General features: G+C 36.8%; 1 protein-coding gene across 2 annotated transcripts in view; it reads left to right on the top strand.

The window, feature by feature from the left end:
• PTPRK (protein tyrosine phosphatase receptor type K) overlaps positions 1 to 18856 on the top strand; it is a 305334-nt gene that overhangs the window by 89347 nt on the left and 197131 nt on the right. For both annotated transcript variants that reach the window (XM_065734173.1, XM_065734182.1), the window contains exons 4-5: positions 1710 to 1825; positions 14831 to 15005. In XM_065734173.1, coding sequence (XP_065590245.1) covers positions 1710 to 1825; positions 14831 to 15005 — 291 coding nt within the window. The remainder of the gene's footprint in view (positions 1 to 1709; positions 1826 to 14830; positions 15006 to 18856) is intronic.

Here is an 18856-nt window from a genome sequence, read left to right on the forward strand (position 1 = left end):
GACATATTTGATATTGCTGTGGCCTGCTGAGTTTTCATCACTTGATCACTGATTTTCTTTGTTCTTTCAATAGCATTTTTGTTGTACCTTTGAGGGCAAAATGTTATGTTGCAAGTGATTTACCTGGGTAAAATATTTGTCATTCAGATGTATTGCATGAATATAAAAGCAGAAAATACATCAGTGTCTTCAGCTGTCTTTTGTTAATATATATGTCCACTATATTGACTGATTACAGAAATATGACATGGTTTTCCAGATTTCATGCCCTTGTTTTTTTGTTTGTTTTTTAATGGCTTCTAGCTATTGAACTATTGAAGGAAGCTGTCTTTGTTGCTATGGTTTGTTTTGTGAACAGAATCCAGGCATTTGCATTTGCCTTTTCAGCTTAACTGGGTAAAACGGTACACTTGCAAACACAAATTGTGTTAACTCAGGTGTCATACAAGTAAAAATTGGGAGGAAGAAATTATTACTGTGCATTTCTGAAACCACTGTTGTTTTGCTTTTTTTTTGTTCTATTCCACTCTTCTGATCTTCCCCTAGACACTCCCTTTTTTGAATTTAATTTCACTGTAGTGCACCTTCTGGCTGTTAATTTAATTACTTTCTGAAAAGACCACATCACAACAATCTTCTTCCAGTATTTTTAAAAGATTGGTGCAGTAGCAATCTCAAATCTTGTTTTCTTCTGCCTTCAACACTGTTACGACTGTAACTCTCATAGGCTACCAGGCATAAAGGGGTATTTGTGTTATTTACCTCTTTATATTTCAGCCAGCCCAGCTGTCTGATTGCAGTAGTTAGCAAAACTCTCTGCAACCTCAGTATCGGGCTTTGTATTTTTCTTTACTTCTTTCTTTTTATTTATTTTCTAATTGCCAAAAGGCACTTTAGTGCAGCCATGACAGAAGATAATCAAAATCATATACTTATTACTTAATCAATTTTCTGTACTGATTTTTGAACTTACTTTTTCATTCCAATTTGCTCTTTTCTTTTCCCTGAATGGTTTTCTTGTGTGTGTTTTTTTTTTTTTTTTTGCTCTTTTTATTTTTGCTTTTAAACTAAGCACAAAGAAATAACTGCTTGGCTACTGTTGTAATTGGTGGTTCTTGAGAAAGGAATGGGTGAGAGCTGTGTAATGTACCCATTCCTCAAATATGACTGCCAGCTTTCTTATGTCTAATAAATCCTTCAGGTGATTGTGCCACAGAGCTTTCCTAGGAGCTTTGTCAGTAAGGGAAATAATTTGCCTGAATATTGAAATATTATGCTCAACTGCAAGAGTGATTTCGTTTAGTAAAAGTATGGAGCTCAACGTTATGTTGCAAATAAGCTAGATAATACCTATGTTTTTACTTGAGCAGTATCCTTCTAATTGCCTTTTTCCCAGTATGACAGACTTCATACAATTGAAATTCATAGGGATAATTTTTGTAATGTGCTACTGACATTCTGGCATTTGATTTTCTTTTCTTGGCTTTGATTCTTAAAATACTTTATTATGACTCAGGTATAAAATAAAGAGGAGAGAAAGAAGGGAAAGGACTGGAAGCATTCTTATTGAGCTGAGATGAAACAGATCATTTTCTTTCCTGTGTTTATGTTTTTCATCTAAAATAATACGCATCTTTGCAGAGACAATGTAATGGCACTTTTTTTTAGCAATAAGCGTTATTTGTAATTTTTGTTTTCCAACTCTGCAGATAAGTCTCCACATTTCTTGAGGCTGGGGGATGTAGAGGTCAATGCAGGGCAGAATGCTACATTTCAGTGCATTGCTACAGGGAGAGATGCAGTGAATAACAAGTTATGGCTGCAGGTAAGGCCAACTCATCTAAGTCTATTTGCCTGCAGGACAAGATGCTTTCTGGAAGGGAAATATTTAAATTCTTAAGTCTTTTTTCTTTTACATATGAAACATTTAGTTTAAATAAGATGTTATATTGCTTAAATGGTGAAAATGGTAATTTTGTAGAGCTTGGATTAGGATGTGTTATGGCCAGTAGTGGAAGATTGTTCTTTGAGGTATTTTAATCTTCTCTACTTGTAAATCAGCTCCATTTATTACCATGAAGTACATACAAGTACATACTCTGAATTTTAAAATAAACAACTTTTCTTTGTGGCTTGTGTGGATGGTCTTACAGGACTTACAATATAGACCGCCAAGTACAATGATTGCAAAGATTCACTCTTATTCCTTTAAAAACTCAATTTTGCCGCATAATATCTGTATATGTTTGTTATAGTTTGTATATAACCCTTAAGCACTAGCATCACTAGAATAATTTTCTTAATATGAATTTTAGAACTCATTTTCTTAAAAATATGAAATTTTTATACATTTTCAGAACATTGAAGTTTTAGGCAAATGTTGTACTTTGAAATTAACTATAATCAGAACTTTAAAGTATGTAAGTTTTTGTAAAGTGTTATGCTCTTGAAATGAACTATAATCAGTTACTTCAATCTGTTTGATTTTCTTTTAATAGTGGGATGACAGACCTTGAGTAACAGTTTCGTATAGGGATGTGTTAAACTTCAAATGTAAAGGAGTGTGAGGTTGTAAAAATCTGATACATAGAATGTATTGCCGAAAAAATATGCTCCAACATTTTAAAATGTGACAAAAATCTATCAATAAGTGTATTATATTTGTCAAAAAGATATTTTATCAGTAGGAATGATGTGGTATTCTATGTCTTTGAGTAGTAACTTGTTTAAACTGAGCACATATAAAACATGTTCATTGAGGAAGTGGAGTGCAGTTTCAGAGGCTTGCCAAATAGATCACGTAAAGCACACAAACTGAAATTGAGCTTGCTTACTATAACAAATGCAGGAGCGTAACAGTATGTACATGCAAGAATAAATGTGAAGCACCACCTCCTGTGGATAATTGGTCGGAAAGGCCTGACAGGGACAGCCAGCTGGAAATCTTCCCTATCACTTTGTCCTCTGGGTCAGATAACTGACAGATTATACTTGCTAACTTACACTCCCTTGAGAAGACCAGTTAGCAAACATACAACTCAGAAAACATATGTTTTGTCTCTTCAAGTACTTCATGGGTGGCTTTTGTGTGTGGATCACAGATGTGGTACTTTTCTCACAGTGGAAAAGATAAGGTATCTTTGACATTCAAATAACTCTGCTTGTGCTTATGAAGCGCTTTGATATTCTTCAAGACAGTTTGCTACTGAATTCATATGCTGGGGCTTACATTCCTCTTCTTGTTTTCCCTTAAGTAATCCCAATTTTTCACCAATTTAAAGGTGACTCATATTTTTTTTCTTCCTCTCTCATTATTCCATCTTACCTTCTTGACATAAGTGCAAATCAACTTTCCTACCTCTGAATTTTCATCCTTAAACAGATGATACAGCTGTTTTGCTCAGCTAATAGTGAATTGACTCCTTATCCTTAAATCACAGGGTGAATATATATTGGGGTCTCATGAGACTGAAGTGTAAGACTTGAAAGAGGTTTGTGTTAGCCTTTGACCAAACCAGAGATTCATAAAGGGTCAATACTCAGGAAGGAAGAGCCAGCAGATCAAATCAAATGCCTAAGTAATTGTTTTTGAGAGCCCTGAGCTGAAACATTCCAGGAATGTATTTTTCTCATAACAACAAAAACTGATGTGGGAAAAAAAAGACCACTGGAAAAAAAAAAAAAAAGACATTTTTCAAGTACACTCTAATAGAAAAAATAGCTTTTGGTCATGTCCTTATTGAAAGAAAAAAAGATATTTCCTTGGTAAAAGAAAAGAAAAAGTAGCATACATATTGCTATTAAAACAGTCTTTGATAAGTAAAGATCTAAGGTACGATCTAGCACTTTTTATATCTGAAATGATCTAAGATAACATTTGCTTGCAGTGAAGTAATAGAGTTGTGCAGGCACAGATTCCATTACAGAATCTTCTGCTCTCTGGCTTTCCCAGCTCTCTGTGCAGCCAGGGGCTGGAATAAATTCAGGAGGGAGGCAGAGCTGGGGGAAGTAGCCACCCTGCTTTGTTTCCTATGGTGTTGTCTCTGAGTGCAATACAGCTGCACTGAGCTGCAGCAACCTCAGCTTCTCCCTCCTCAACCCTTCTGTAGCATAGCGCTTTTACTCACCTTTCCATTGAGTTAGTTGAAGAATGGTTTGGCAGAAAAAGATTTTGTCCCCAGATGTAATTGTGGGTTTGGCTTGTAACGGGTGATGGTGGTATGTGCACATTTTGTTTTGCTTAATTTTTAGCTTGATTCACATCTGAATTACCTAACTATATAAACTGTGCCAGCAGATGGGATGTTTGTTTGGGAGCAAGGAAGAGAGAAGGGTTCTAACAACCTGGGGGTAGATCTTATTGTAGATTCTCACTGCTAATGACTTGTATAAACATCAATTTTCCAGTGGGGAAAACTGCTGATGTTACACAAATGGTCTGTGTGCATGCACATTCCCATGTTTTTTTTTGTAACTATAAATTAAGTGCACATACCTTTATGTGACTGAAAATAAAAATAGATGAAAGTAGACACAACATTTAAATACATTATTTTTTGAGCATTTATAACTGTCTTTTCATCAACTTCATTTTCTATAAATGCATAAGTGTAAGAATTTCTGATGAATGTGAGTTAACATTGAACAATTTCTTTGGACTTTCACTAATATAGATTCTGCAAGTTTGTTTATGTTTAGATTGTATCTTGTCTCCTGTCCCCTTTCACAGCCCTACCTACCAGCCCCTGCATTTTGCAGCCCCATTGGACAGTCAAAGTTCTGGCATTGGAAGATAAGCAGTAAAGATAACACAAGTCTTTAAAAATTTCAACTGTGTTAATATAAAATAAATATTTGAGCAGGTAGAGAGATTTAACTGGCTGAAAAAGATGATCTGAAATATACCTTTTGTACTGGATGTGAGAGCAGGACAAGAGTGCAGTTCTCAAATTTGGTGTTTTTCAACTTTTCATCAGAATTTAGTATCCAATCTGTTACTGCTATGAGCTGAAGTATTTTCTTCATGACGTACAACTGACAAATTCTGAAAGAATTTTGAAGTCCTTACTTTTTTGAGTGTTGATTTCCTTTTGGAAATGGATTTGGTCTTAGTATATTATGCTCTTGCCTACCATCAACTTCTGGATGTAGTACTGTTGTTTTTTTTTCCCCTCTATTTATTTATTCATTAACTTCTCTTAATATTTCCAGTGTCGTATGTGACACAGTAACAACTTGAAGTTGGTTCCACTGAAAACATTGAAGCATTTGGATTGTCTGATGAGTCCCCAGTTCCAATACAGTAACCTGGCATTTCTGCCTGTTACACTATGGTGTGCTTTGTCTTATAAATTTCAGGAGTTAGCAGTCATACTTGTTGAAAATTTCCAGTGAGAAGAGAAAATAAATGCATGTGCATGTGTCAGCTGGGAGCATGCAAGAGAACAACTAATAGGCTGATCAGTTGTTGCATGCTTCTGCTGATATTATTTTTTTAAGTATATGAACTGCCTTTCCTGAGAAGACAGTTAAAGAATAATGATTATTTCTTTTACTAACATTTGATGCACCTTGTTGCTTTATTCGCATTGATTTGCTGAATTAGTATAAGTATGGCTGCGGTTTTTTTTTATTATTATTATTTTTTGATGTTTTTTTTTTTTTTTTTTTTGTTAATGTGTGTGTGTGTGTATGTGAAGTGCCATGCATTCCAGTGGAGGTGGGTCAGTAAATATCCCTGCAAACAAGAGTCACTTTTACCACTTTTACATGTGGATACTGTTTTTAGGATGGATTTATGTGAAGCAGTAAATATATGACAGAACAGTGCACGGAGAATAATACAAACATTAAAATGGAGACATTGAAGAGTATCTTTTTATCCATATAATTTCTTAGTGTGAGGAAAGCTTCCATGGTTATACGCTTTGTTTCTTTACTGAGAAAGCACAGAAATAGAATTGCCTGAATAGAGTTAATAACATTTTGGGATGCAAAAACTACAAAAGCAATGTACATGTTGTTCAGCATTTGTTCTGTGGATCTGATTGGGATATCAGAGCAATAGGGTTTTTTGCATAATCAGTCTGTGTTTAACTGCTTCCTGAGCTGGAAACAATTGTGATTCTCATAAGCCCAGTATGATTTTCAGTGTCTTATCGGTGTCCAGTTTAACTGGACACTTGCACAGTACAGAGAATTGAGCTTTTTGCTTGAACATCTGTTAAACCATATGTCTTGGCACCTGGTTCAGATGGTGATAACAGCGTCACTAATGAGTCCATCCATCATTGCTGAGCTCTGCATTAACATAGCATTGGATTAGGGAAAGCGGATTCTTCTGGCTTTGCAGATGGATGTATTTTACCACGATCTTCAGTGATGCCATTTGCTCTGGTGAATCTAAAATTCAGGGGAGTAGTGCACGTGTTTGAAAGTTTAATGTGTGCCCGATAATCCTGTGCAGATTGTCATTGGAGCCGTGGTGAGTGGGCCAATCTGTCAGCAGGGGTTGTGGGTTCTGGCAAAAGGCCACCCCACTCGAGCTGCCAGGGCTGGCAAGGCAGTCCTGCTTTTGCCCCTGAAGAGACTCGTCAGCATGAACGGATCTGATCCAGACCATCTCACCACCAGAGGAGTATGTTATTCCTTGCGGAATAACAGATAATTAAAGCAATTGCCTGAAAGTAATAACTGAAAATGTGAAATTAGGAAGCATTATGGAAAATAAAATGCAAATTGCTGGAACAACAATGGCGTGGGGCTGACCTCCCAGCTATACCAACTGTTACCGGGTGATGAAAGACCATCTGCATGGCTGTTCTGCTCTGCAGCATTGTGGTGCTGGTCTTAAAGAAACTGCCTATAATGCAGTTTTTGCTGGGTTCTTGGGTTGTGATGTTCGTGGCTATAGAGTGCGAATTGATGTTCAACGTTTTGTCTGTCTTTCAGTGGTTTTCCTGCTAGATAATGTGTGGGCACTTAAAAGTGATTCTGGTCTGAGCACGTGCAGATGGTATCCTCCGATGATGCCTTAGGGCTATTTGTTCTATAGAACCGAGACAGCACAGCAGGATTTTAAACTGGAGAGTTTTAGTGCAAACCTATACCTCTAGCAGAGGAATCAGGGAAGCAGCATTGCCCATTGTGTTTTATGAAATGGCAGTAACTCCTCTCAGGAAGGAAGCTGTGCCATGTGATTCCCTTCATCTCGCAGTGTCCAGAAGTTGAAGGCATGGATCTTTATCCAGCAGTAGAGTTTTGAGAGTGGGCCTTGGTCCTTTGGCATAACACACTTCGCTGTAGCTGAGTGCTTGGAGGCTTTGCTTTCTGTTTTCCTGACATTGGAAGAACGCTTTTTGTTGGTGCTCACAGAAACCCGGAAAGTTAAGGAAAGCCGAGTAAATTCTAAATGATCAAGAGACATTGTTTTACTTTTTCTTTCATGTGGCCTAAGGAAAACTGAGAAAAAGTGTATTCTGGATGCCTTCTTAGCACCCATCAGGCTTCAGGTATGGAACTGTGATGGAGACTATCGAACTCATTTTTGTTCTTAGTCAGCTGTCACATCTGGCAGTTCTGCTGTTGAACTTTCTGTGGGTCAGGCCCGCTGGCCCTTCAGTGCAGCTGAAGCCAGGGCATCCTGCTGGGGCCACAGGAGTGCCAGATGCTCCACTGTGAGGCTGCCCCAGCCTTTGGCCTTCTGGGGCACATCTGTCTTCAGAGCATCAGCATCTGCCTAAAACACATGTGAATCTGTGACAGTAAATTATAATGGCTATCCCTATTCTTCGCAACCAGTAAAATTTGTCATCTTAATTGTGTCTTGATTACTAGTATTGTCCTGATAGCGTACAAGTTCCTTTTCTCTTGCACAGAAACTTCACTTTACTTATTATTGGTTGCTTTTACTTATAGAAAAGATGATTCTGAAAGTGAGTAATAGGATAGAGAAACACAGAGGATGGATTTCACCTTTTACAGGGGTTTGTCTGCTTTACCTACACATTTGCCTCAGTGTTTTAAGTTCTCTGATAGACATCATAGTTTTCCAAACATTTTTCATAGAAATATGAAAAGCTACTTTAAAGTGATAAACTCAGGCTACTTCTAAATGGCTTGACTGGTGATTTGCTCTGTCCTGCACTTCGCTGACACTGACATGATTATAAAGAATATTCACAAATGAAAAATACAGGATTCATAACTTATTTCATATTCTCCTTCATGTATGTTTGTTTTAGAAAGGTGTTCTACATTCATTTAACCCTAAATGAACTGTTTTCCCTCACTTCGTCCTCAATTCATTAGCTTCTTGGCTGAATATGGAATTTTTCCCTTAGACCTCTAGTCATCTTAATTTTCAGCAACATCAAATCCTGTAATCCTCCTGCTTTTAATTTAATTCTGTCCCAATTAACTAATTCCTCCAGCCTGCATAGCTACAAGTCATATAGTTTACGCTACTGCTTTCTTCAGGGCTGGAGCACCAGGTGCTTGGGAACTGTGCTGCTGCATCCCTATGTGGGACTGGAGGGCATTTCTAGGAGGGAGTTTACTGGCATTTAGTTCCTTGACCTGGACCTGTGAGCTTTATTCCTTAATCCATGCGTTTAGATCCTCTCCTCTGAAGTGCAAAGTGCAATAGGTAGCTTCACACTCCAAGCAAAAGTTTGCTCAAATAGATATGAGACTTATAGAATGATAGAATACTTGTCCTTTTATAAAATACTGGTGTGTGTATGTGTGTATGACATATGTGAAGTACTGTATACCTATTTCCTTTAGTTCCTTTTGGAAAAGAGTAAAATAATCTGCTAGGAAGCATGTGAGGAACTATCCTGTGTTATTTCGGTCTTGGTAATGTCTGGGTTTTTCCTTTTTTTCTTTTGCAAAAAAAAAGAGGCTTTTTTTAGGCCTGCAGGATGAATGCTGCAGTTAGGTATGCTCTGCTTGAGGCGTTATTGATCTTTAGTCATTGTGTTGCTGCTTCTGTGATTAAAAAAAATATATATTCAAGTACTGTAGCTTTCTGAAAAGCATTTTTTTTAAACACATTGTTTTTGTGGCATGCATTAGATAGATTCAAAATAAGACGTTTTAAAAGCTGGCATGCTTTTCATTTCTGTATTTGGATGGCAGGGGACACTGTAGAATGGATTTTGCTGTTCCTCCTCTAGTAATTTTATTACAGGCTAGGTTTCCTACTTTTGAAGATACCAGATGGTTCTCATTTAGACTGTTTTTTGAGAACAGTTGGTTTCTTACATAGGAGTTTCAGTGCAGTGGGAGGGAAATTGAGCTACCTCTATGTGAACAAGTTTGGTTAACAGAACTGCATGTAACTGAAACGTGAAGTAATTTTGTATTCTTCTAAGCTGCACTGCACTGTGCTGGGTAGAATTTGACTCTGTGCTTTCTTTGAAATTTTTAGTATATTTCTGCTTGGGAAAAGCTTTCCTCATGCTTGTATAGTGCATGGGAAGATCTCGTAGTCTGTTTTGTCATGCATTTGAGGAGACCAGCCAGCTAAAGCTGGTTACACTCATTTCCTACTTAGAGGGGAAGAAAAAGAACCGGTAACTGCATGCTATCTTTGAAAAGCAAACAGAAAACAAAATGCTACTTCACCTCATTGAGTACTAAGAGAAAGGTATGGGCACATAATTTAAACAATAGTTTCAGTTCTTGTTCTACCTAAAACTAAAGGGTTTTTTTTTGTTGTTGTTGTCGTTGGTTTTGTTTGTTTGTTTGTTTTTGATAACACAATTTACTTGGGAATAGAATAGAACTATAAATAAAGAAATCCTGCTTGCTCAATCACTTCCTCTATTGTAGGTGCTGTATCCTGTGATAAAGCAATTTCATACTTTATTATTTCCAGTATGTTTATTTAAGTTGAAAATCCCAAGAAACAAATCAAACACAAAATCAAAAGAGATATTTTTCTTTACAATTTGTTTCTGTATTTGTAAATTTTATTCTAAATGCTGTTAAAGCATATGCTCTGTGTCAAAAAGTGCCTGACAACTGCACGTAAATAAAAATTTTAAAGCATGATAATGCAGGTTATTTTTTTCCCCCTTATGTTATTTAATTTTTACCAAAATGCTTTTTTGACATCATCTGTTCTTGCTACATTGAAACTATCCTCATTTAACCTTTTTTTCCCCTTGCAAAAAAACCAAACAAATAAAAAAAAAACACCCCAAAGGTGTTTTTGCCTGTACGCTATGAGTAAAAGCACACAAGAAAAGTGTAACATGTCATTAAGTCCTTTACAGATTCCCTTTTTCTCTAGGCATCTCAGAGCAATTTCCCTGGTGCTCGAGGAATTCTTCACTGGTGAAGTTTCCATTCCTCATTTGGGGACAGAGTTGCTCAAACTCCCCTCTTGCACCCTGCACAGGTCCTGCCTGCTCTCCATGGCTACACAGTGAATTAGATCATGGACTTCTCCTATTTTGATGATGATAATATGGGATACAATGTATTTTCAAGGAAAGATCTATCTATCTATCTATCTATCTATCTATCTATCTATCTATCTATCTATCTATCTATCTATTTATTTATTGTGATTTTTATTTTTTTTTTTGCATGAAGATAGGAGTACAGGCAAGGAGGAGTGATTGTGTGTGCTATGGTGGGTGCTGCTGTCAGTGTGATGTGTGTGTCACTTCAGCCATGGTGTTGACATCTTCTGATCTCTGGAGGCATACCAGGGTCCAGCCGAGAGCCTGAGAAGGCAAACAGGGTTGACTATAGTTGTTAGCAGTGGAGTGGGTTTATGTTAAGATGTTTACACTAAGAAAGGGACAGAGATGTGTAAGGTTGAGCTGTCCAGGCTGATAAAAATCACGGTTATGAAAAAAGGAGTTCAAGAGAATTCAGAGTAAACTTCAGCATAGAAATGTATGATATCTTGTCACTGTTCAGAAACAAACAAAACATGCACACAAAACCCAATGAACAAATTAAAAATAAAAACAACAAGAAGCCTTAAGCTATCTCTCAAGAAGTGAAATAAGGTTTAAGTTGGTATTAGGAAATTAGCAATGTACCTTAATTCTACCAATTAAGTATGATGTTAAGGTTAGGATGTTTCTGGTCCCATTCTGGAATACTCACTACAATTTCATTTCCTATTAATTAAACACCTAAATCCTTTCTTGAAGGAAAGAGGAGGCCAACTTAAGGCCTCTCCTAATTGTTAATGTGCCTGTGACTATTTTTAAGCTGAATAGCCTTCATTGTTCTTTTTTTTTTAATAAATATAAACTTTCATTTCATTACTTGAAAATTAAAAAAATAGTGTTACTATCAAATAAAAAATTAAGCGTGAAGTTATTAGTCTAATTTAAGGTCATAGATTTAAATGGCTGGAATACTGGAATTAAGGAGGCTTTTTCACCTGCTTATGTTTCTTTTAATGTAATGTTTATAGACTGTAGTTCTTGGTGAGGCCCACAGTTATTTTCAGCAAAGGATAAGAGCTGACTGGTGTTGACCTCTCCTAAATGAACAATTCAGGGTTATCAAATCAGACAGCAAGGGGCTGGAGGAACCAAGAATTGCACAGGGTACAGCCATTACCTATTAGTATAACTCCACATTAATTTTAAATTGAATTTTTAAAACCTAATTGAGCAGGGTTTTCAAGCTCTGTGCAGTATGAGCAGGACATAAATTGAAACAGTATGTACCAGAAGCCCTCTAATAAGCGGAGAGCACTGCTGCCTTTCTTTCCTCCCCTTTAAAATCAGTAATATTGCTCTGACATTAGAAAGAAGAATTTAATTAAGAGATCATGGCAGTGCATCTGAACTCTGACTGGTTAATGGTTTGCTGGTGTAAGGGACATGCATAGGAAATAAATGCAAGTATTTTCTTTAACATTTGCTTTTAAGTGAGAACTCTCTACTGTTTGAACTTCTCATGGTTTTAATGACTGAAAAACATTTTAATGAGTAAGCTGTACGTGAAAATTGACTTTGAAGATGTAATTGTACCATTGAATTCCCAAGAAACAAATCCCAATACAGAGTAATTTGAGCAACTACTCTGAGTCTTGTAAGATTAAGTAGTCAGAAATCGCTGATGTAAATGGAAGAAAAAATAAAAAATCCTAGGTTCTGTTGTTGGAGCAGAACTGTAAAGCTCATTAAGTATCATTTTGATTAATTGCTCTAAAATTAAATAGTATCCCAGTTCACTTTTACTTCTCTAAGATGAAGCGTGCAGACCAGCTGAAGTAAGCAAGTTCAGAGCTTTGGAGGATAAATAATATTACACATTAAACTTTGCAGTGGACTTCTCTGCTGCAGGCTGGTTGTGGCATTGAAATTTAAAGCAATGGACTTATTGCAAGGAGTCTTTAATTTTAGAAAACTGTCTCTCATGTTTATTTTTCCCTTTACAAGAGAACAAGAATTATTACATTACATGGGTTGCTGTCAACTTTACTATCGCATTCTATTTAACAATAAGAAAAGCCTTCTGTTCATTATGTCCTGCTTGGTCATTTTAACAATTGCATGGCAGATCTGTGTTTTCCAGGACAGCCTGGTATCCCCTGGCTGGCTGCCCACATGCTGCAGTGGGGACAGTGTGTGTTGTGCAGGACCCAGATGTACAGGAAAAGAAGCAGTGCTATCATTTTGCTTGTTACAGTTGCTTCATGGCCCCAGATCCACCTTTCCAGAGAGTTTGAATCATGGCTTGCTTAAGCCTCTAATTGAAACTGAGGCAGAAAATTTAGAAGAAAATCTTGCTTTCTGATATGGCTGTCCTACTGGGAAATGCTGGCTCCGTGGAGTGAGGGACACATCTCCTGCTTAAGTAAAGCATTTAACATTATCCTTCGTTTGTCTGATATTGCGATTTAATAATTTAATTGATTCTTGAGGTTTTCCTGACAGGAAGACAGGAGTCCTCACAAGCCTCAGCAGACTTCCTTCATCCTTCTCATGGGAAACAGATGCCTTTGTGAACAGCCCTTCCAGTAGCATCCATGTATTAATCAGTCTGGAAGGATGTGGGACAGGGACTTTGACTAAGGCAGGAGCTCTGTGAGAGCCTTTTGGTAGCATGCCTTACTCCATTTCCCTTTGGAGATAAGTGTGCACATTTTGCATCTTGCTGGACCTTGTCCTACCCCACTGGTTTAGCGTGACCTGGGCTGGGCAAAGCACTGCAGTGGCTGCTGGCCCTTTCTAGCTTAGTAGAAAGGAGAGTGAAAGTGAAAGGTGAGCTGGTGGGAGTTTCTGTTCCTGATGAACTGAGGAAGAGTCACCCTAGTAAACCTGTTGATTCAGGTGACAGCGCAGTGTTTCTGGCAGAATACCAGTGTCTGAAATATTATGTAAATGAATGTTTTAACACAAGGCCTGCATTGAAGCAATGGAAGGGTCTTTTGTGTCCGCTACAAGAAAGATGACAGAGCCTAACATTGATCTTTTTGAAACATATTACTACTGAAGGTTAGCTGGTTTGAAGCAGTGCTGAACCTTTGGCTAATCCGCAGCAAAGCTATGTAGTGAGTGACTAACCTATACTAAGATCACATGTAGATGTGGTAAATGTGAAATGAAGCATCCTAGTGTTACAAAGAGCTCATGTCTGTGACAGAGGCCAGTGTATATATACATGGTCAGCATTAACTTGTTTCCTGTTTTTCCCCTTTGTATTTTGCCATGGGCTGTTGGGTTATTAAACTCTGTTGCTCAGCAGTCCTGCTTCTTGTGTTAGACAGCAAGCTCAGAGTTTAAGACCTCAATGAAGATTCTTATTCCAGGAGTCAATTAGAGCTAAAAAACATGAGCAAAGGTCTCATTTCGTTGTGTATTGGGCAAAGCAAGCAATGCAGCTACGAAGGGAATTATGTTGTCTTTCTGGTGATGGAGCAAAGCTGTGTCTTGAGAAAATTTGTCCCAGCCTGGAAATCCATGCAACTGTTCTATGGTAGAGGGAAAGGACATGGTTCATTCACCTGGTGTTAGTTTGTTACTGTTGTTTTCCTTTCTTTTTTCTTTCTTTCTTTTTTTTTTCTTTCAAATGCTAGCTTTTCATAGAAGATCTGGGATTTTTCTTGTTGTTGTAGGTTTTTTTCTTTTCTTTTTTTTTCCTATTAGAACAGAAATACAGTATTCTGTGTGAGTAGAGATAAGAACAACTGTTCATGAGCTGAAGCTATTTCTACTTTCTGACCTGTCCTCCTTCCTGCAGCTGTAGACAGATTAATTTTTTTTCAGTAACTTGTGGTAACTGATTTTTTTTTCTTAATAACTGCTTTTAAAATAGATATGCATCTTTCCATTTTAAGAGCTCCCTTCCCTTTTTATTTCATCTAGTTCTAGGTAGGTAGGTGGTGTTTAGTGTAACAAAGGTACAATTTTAGAAGGTATTGAATTTGGACAGATAAAAGCTAGTATTAAAAAGGGAATGTTGGCTGCTTGATGGAAAAGTGCTATTGAAAACCTGTGAAATCCTTAATGCTGGATTTGTTTAAATCATTATTATTAGCAGTACAGCCAGTGTATCTGTTATAATTTCATTTTAAGTTGAATGATTTTTACTGGGGATGCAGCTGCTGCTCCTGGACTCTCCTATGGGAGTTTCAGTTGAGTATGACACAGAAAGTCTTTTGTCACTGAAGAAGCCTGACAGCACTTTTCACCCCATAATTTGATTCTGAGCTTCGTATCACAGAAAACATTTGTTGTTGTTGCTTGTTTGTTTGTTTTTAATGTACTTATTGTATGATAATGATAAATGCCTATTATATTCTTAAGAGATATCTCTGCTTTGGTTTCTCTTTTTGTTATTTCAGAGGAGAAATGGGGAAGATATTCCAGTTGCTCAGACTAAAAATATAAATCACAGAAGATTTGCTGCTACCTTTAAGTTGCAAGAGGTGACAAAAACTGACCAAGATTTATACCGTTGTGTAACTCAATCAGAGAGAGGTTCTGGAGTGTCGAATTTCGCTCAACTTATTGTTCGAGGTAAGGTTTTGGTCATTTTATCTGATTGAATGCTTCGAGTACCAGTGTTTTCTGCTTATATCTTTTATTTAGTCTACAGATGACTTGATCTGAAGTGCTTAACAAACGTAGCCCTGTGAGGGCTTCTGGAATTGTCATAAGATAAAATATCCTATACTTTCCATAGAACATGTCTATGTAGAATCATGGATTTTGCAATGTGTGCAGTTTGCCTTTATGCTTTTTCTGTAGATGTACTTCTTGAATTTAAGATGAGAACTGCCTGACATTTCCTAAATATTTTTACAAAAATGAGAAAATCCACTTTAGTTAGTTAACATTGCCTTTTTAATCTGCTGCCTTGAGCTGGCCGACAGTTCAGTAAAGTAAACATTATTCTGTTACTTGGGAGACGTGTATAAAAACAGGTTTCAACTTTCACCTATCCAATGAATAGAAGTATTATGGAGATGTTCTGTGATGATTTCCAACTTGTGGTGCAAGAAGAAATGCTTTCTTGTTGCAGTTCATTCAGAAGCCTATTGGAACACAGCCAAATGTAAGAATACTGAGATGGTGCTTTATTTTTGCTGTTTGTGTTCTGGAATTATGTCATCCTATTGATGAGAGACATGACTGAATATAGATTTTCAGATTCGGACTCTCAAATTCACTTACTGTTTGGCCTGGAGTAAGTTACCCTTGCCTGCTTGTATCACCTGTACAATTGTTTGTTTCACCTGACTCTTACATTTGCTCTGAGACTTAACATTCTGAAGTGTGGTGTAAGTTACATGGGCATACAACAGCTGTCTGTGTTGCCTAATATAATGGCAGTTTGGGACAGATATGCCAGAGTTGGGCACATTAAGGACTCTTGCTTGACTCATTGCTTCAGCCATAGGGGGTTTGGTCAGTAGTCACCTAAAATCAGCCATTGGGTCTGGAACCAGAGCAAGGAAAGCCAGTTCATCCTCATCTTGCGGAAACAAAGATAGCTTAATAAATGCTCTAAGATATTTGATATCTGGCATTTTCTGGCAGAGGTCTTTTTCCTGGGAGACCAGTAGATTGAGGTCAGCTAGGTTTTATACCTTCTATATAACATCAATAAAAATAGACTTCACTGAACATATGAGGATTTAGACAATATGTTAACAGCTTTTTTTTTGTTTTATTGATGTACCCTTTTGTCTACTGAAGTGCAAAACAGTCTTCATCCTAATACAATGTTATTAGGAAAACAGGACAAATAGCTATATTTATGCATTAAGTGAAGTTTTCCTTTATTTCTCCTGTTACAATAGAGCAATATAATAGTGTTTAAAACACTATTTCTCTCTCTCTCAAGTATCAAACTTTATAGTGCTTTCTTTTTAAATGTGGTATGTTGTCCTGCTGTGTAGCTTGGGATATTTGATAGAAAATGTCACCTTTATGCCTTAAAACATAACTTGATAGCTATATTCACAACACCTACATAGTCTTGATATTTTATTATTAACATTATATATACGTATATACACATATGCACACATACACGTATAATTTGAATTTATTTTTAAAAATGGTCTAAAATCATTTTCATTTCTTTGACATCATGTTAAAGAAAAGGGATTTATATTTTATAGTAGGATTTATTACTTGCCGTTGTGTTTGAAAAGCAATATACAGTAATATATTTTCTTGTTTGTCTGGATAACCACTAAATAAATCTTGTTAGCCAAAAAGCATACCCTTAGGGATTGGCTACCCTGGTGTTAAAACTGTACTGAAAATTAACCGTAATGACAGGTCCTATATCTCAGTGGCACTTTAAAGCTGACATCCTGCTACATGGATACAAAAGATGATAATTTTAAAGGAAATTTTTGGGCCACTGATACGAATTGCCTTTAATAAGAGCTGGCATAGTATTGCCCATTGTCAAAGATGACCCAGGGGTAAGAGTTTATTAGTGCATTTCCTTCTAAACTGAAAGTGACAGGGCATGCTTGGGGCCTTTTTGTTGCTTTTTGTAACAAATGAAAATTTCACTGCAGAATTCTCATGCTGAAGTGTATTGATCTGTGTGTTCTCACAGCCAGAGGAGGAAAAAAAATACTATGAAACACAATTTACTTTGTCATGGCTCTAGTATTGCTTCCAGATCATTTTGGGTAATGGTAAGGTCTTTGGTCTGCAGAAGCCAAACTTCGTTGACAGCAACGTAACCTAAAAGCAAGAGATGAGGAGCTCTTGCTGCTCAGCAACTCAGAATCTGGGATTTATATTACTGAAATCTTTTTGTGTTCCACATCTATGCAGATGTGTGATATGCATTTCCTATAGTATAGAAGCATCTGATACTTTTCTGATGAGCCATTCATAAGCCAGACTTGGTAATAAAAGTCCTCAGTTAAATAGCACCCATCATGGTGAAACATTATTTCATAGGGAGCTTTATCAAAAGAATGATGTTCAGTTGAATTCTAAAACTTTCTTACAAATGGAGTTACCTGAGAGGGATGGCATATGTTCAAAGATCCTGAAAAGGACAACTCGATTACTCTGAATCATTTTTTGAAAGAAAAATCAGACTAGCATAGGATTTGTAATTCAATTGATTCATTTTACCAAGCAAAGTTCCAGTCAATAATTAAATGTCTCACCTTTGCTTAGAGCTGGTTTTCGGCTTCCAGGTCAGTGACTGTCTTGCATTGTTTTGTTTTTTTTCTTTGTTTGTTTTTGGTTTTTTTTGCTTTTTTAGATAGCATCTATGGCATTGCTGTTGTTATCAGATATGTATGGGATGAACTCTTCCTTTGCTTTCTCCTTCCTTTTACGGGAAGCTTGGCACTGTCAGTACAGTGAACTGACGTGTTCTTGAATACGCTCGTGAGATTAATAGTCTATTTATACTTTTCTTGGATGACCAGTAAATTGGCAATTTCTATAAAGGCAGTTTCTTGAAGTCTTCAGGACTGGGAGTAGCAGTAGGTGTGATGTGCAAGTAGGAGTGAAGAAGAAGGAACCAAGTTTCTTTTTATTTCTGCGAGCAACTATTGTGCTCTCAGTCTTTCTGCCCCTTTTAATACTTAGTGAAGAAATGAACTGTATCATTGTTTGGAACTGTTTAAAAACAAAACAAAGCAAGCTACTGGAATGTTTGGTAAAATTAACAATATTTATCAGAAAAATGGTCTTCTACATTAAGAAATGAGCCATTATGGCAGCTGTTAAGTTCTTAGTGGTTGATGTGTGTTAAAAATGGCTACCAGTCTGGAGGAGATGAAACTACTGCTCTGTTCTTACATGGTTTCTTAGTGAACTTGGTATAATAATCCCAGTTTAGTTTGTCAGACATTCTTGGAGGGGCCATATGAATGAAACCACTGGTTTCTTTGGCTGCAGTGTACCTGAAAGATCTAGATGGCTGTGGTTGTACTTTTTTTTTTTTTTTCCCCCCACTATATGTCTGTATGTGTGTTTCTATGACTATCAAAAAGAATAACAAAACCTCTAAACACTGCCCCTTCAATGACAGAATAGTGAACTGCATTTTTTGTACTTTTTGTACTTTTTCCTGAGTGTGTTTTCCTTTGAAATAACTTCATACTGTTAGCTGACTTAACTGTACTTACATGCTATTAAATTCTGCAAAGTCAGCAGGAAATGCACTGCATATTATTTTGTGTAGTGTATCTCTATTAGTTAAAAAAGAAACATCTACTGGAGGAAACTGTAGGCTAATATTAAGTGTACAAAATAAAAAACAACAACCATTGATATGTATCAACTGTAATGTTTTTTAATTATCTGTGAATATCTTCACTTTAAGTCTGGTTCTGGTTGCTATGTTTGTAACTTTTATTGGAGTTATAACAAATACT

The sequence above is a fragment of the Cyrtonyx montezumae genome, unplaced genomic scaffold (assembly GCF_038088225.1).
Source record: "Cyrtonyx montezumae isolate F1298 unplaced genomic scaffold, pur_monq_1.0 scaffold_0, whole genome shotgun sequence".
Lineage (NCBI taxonomy): Eukaryota > Metazoa > Chordata > Aves > Galliformes > Odontophoridae > Cyrtonyx > Cyrtonyx montezumae.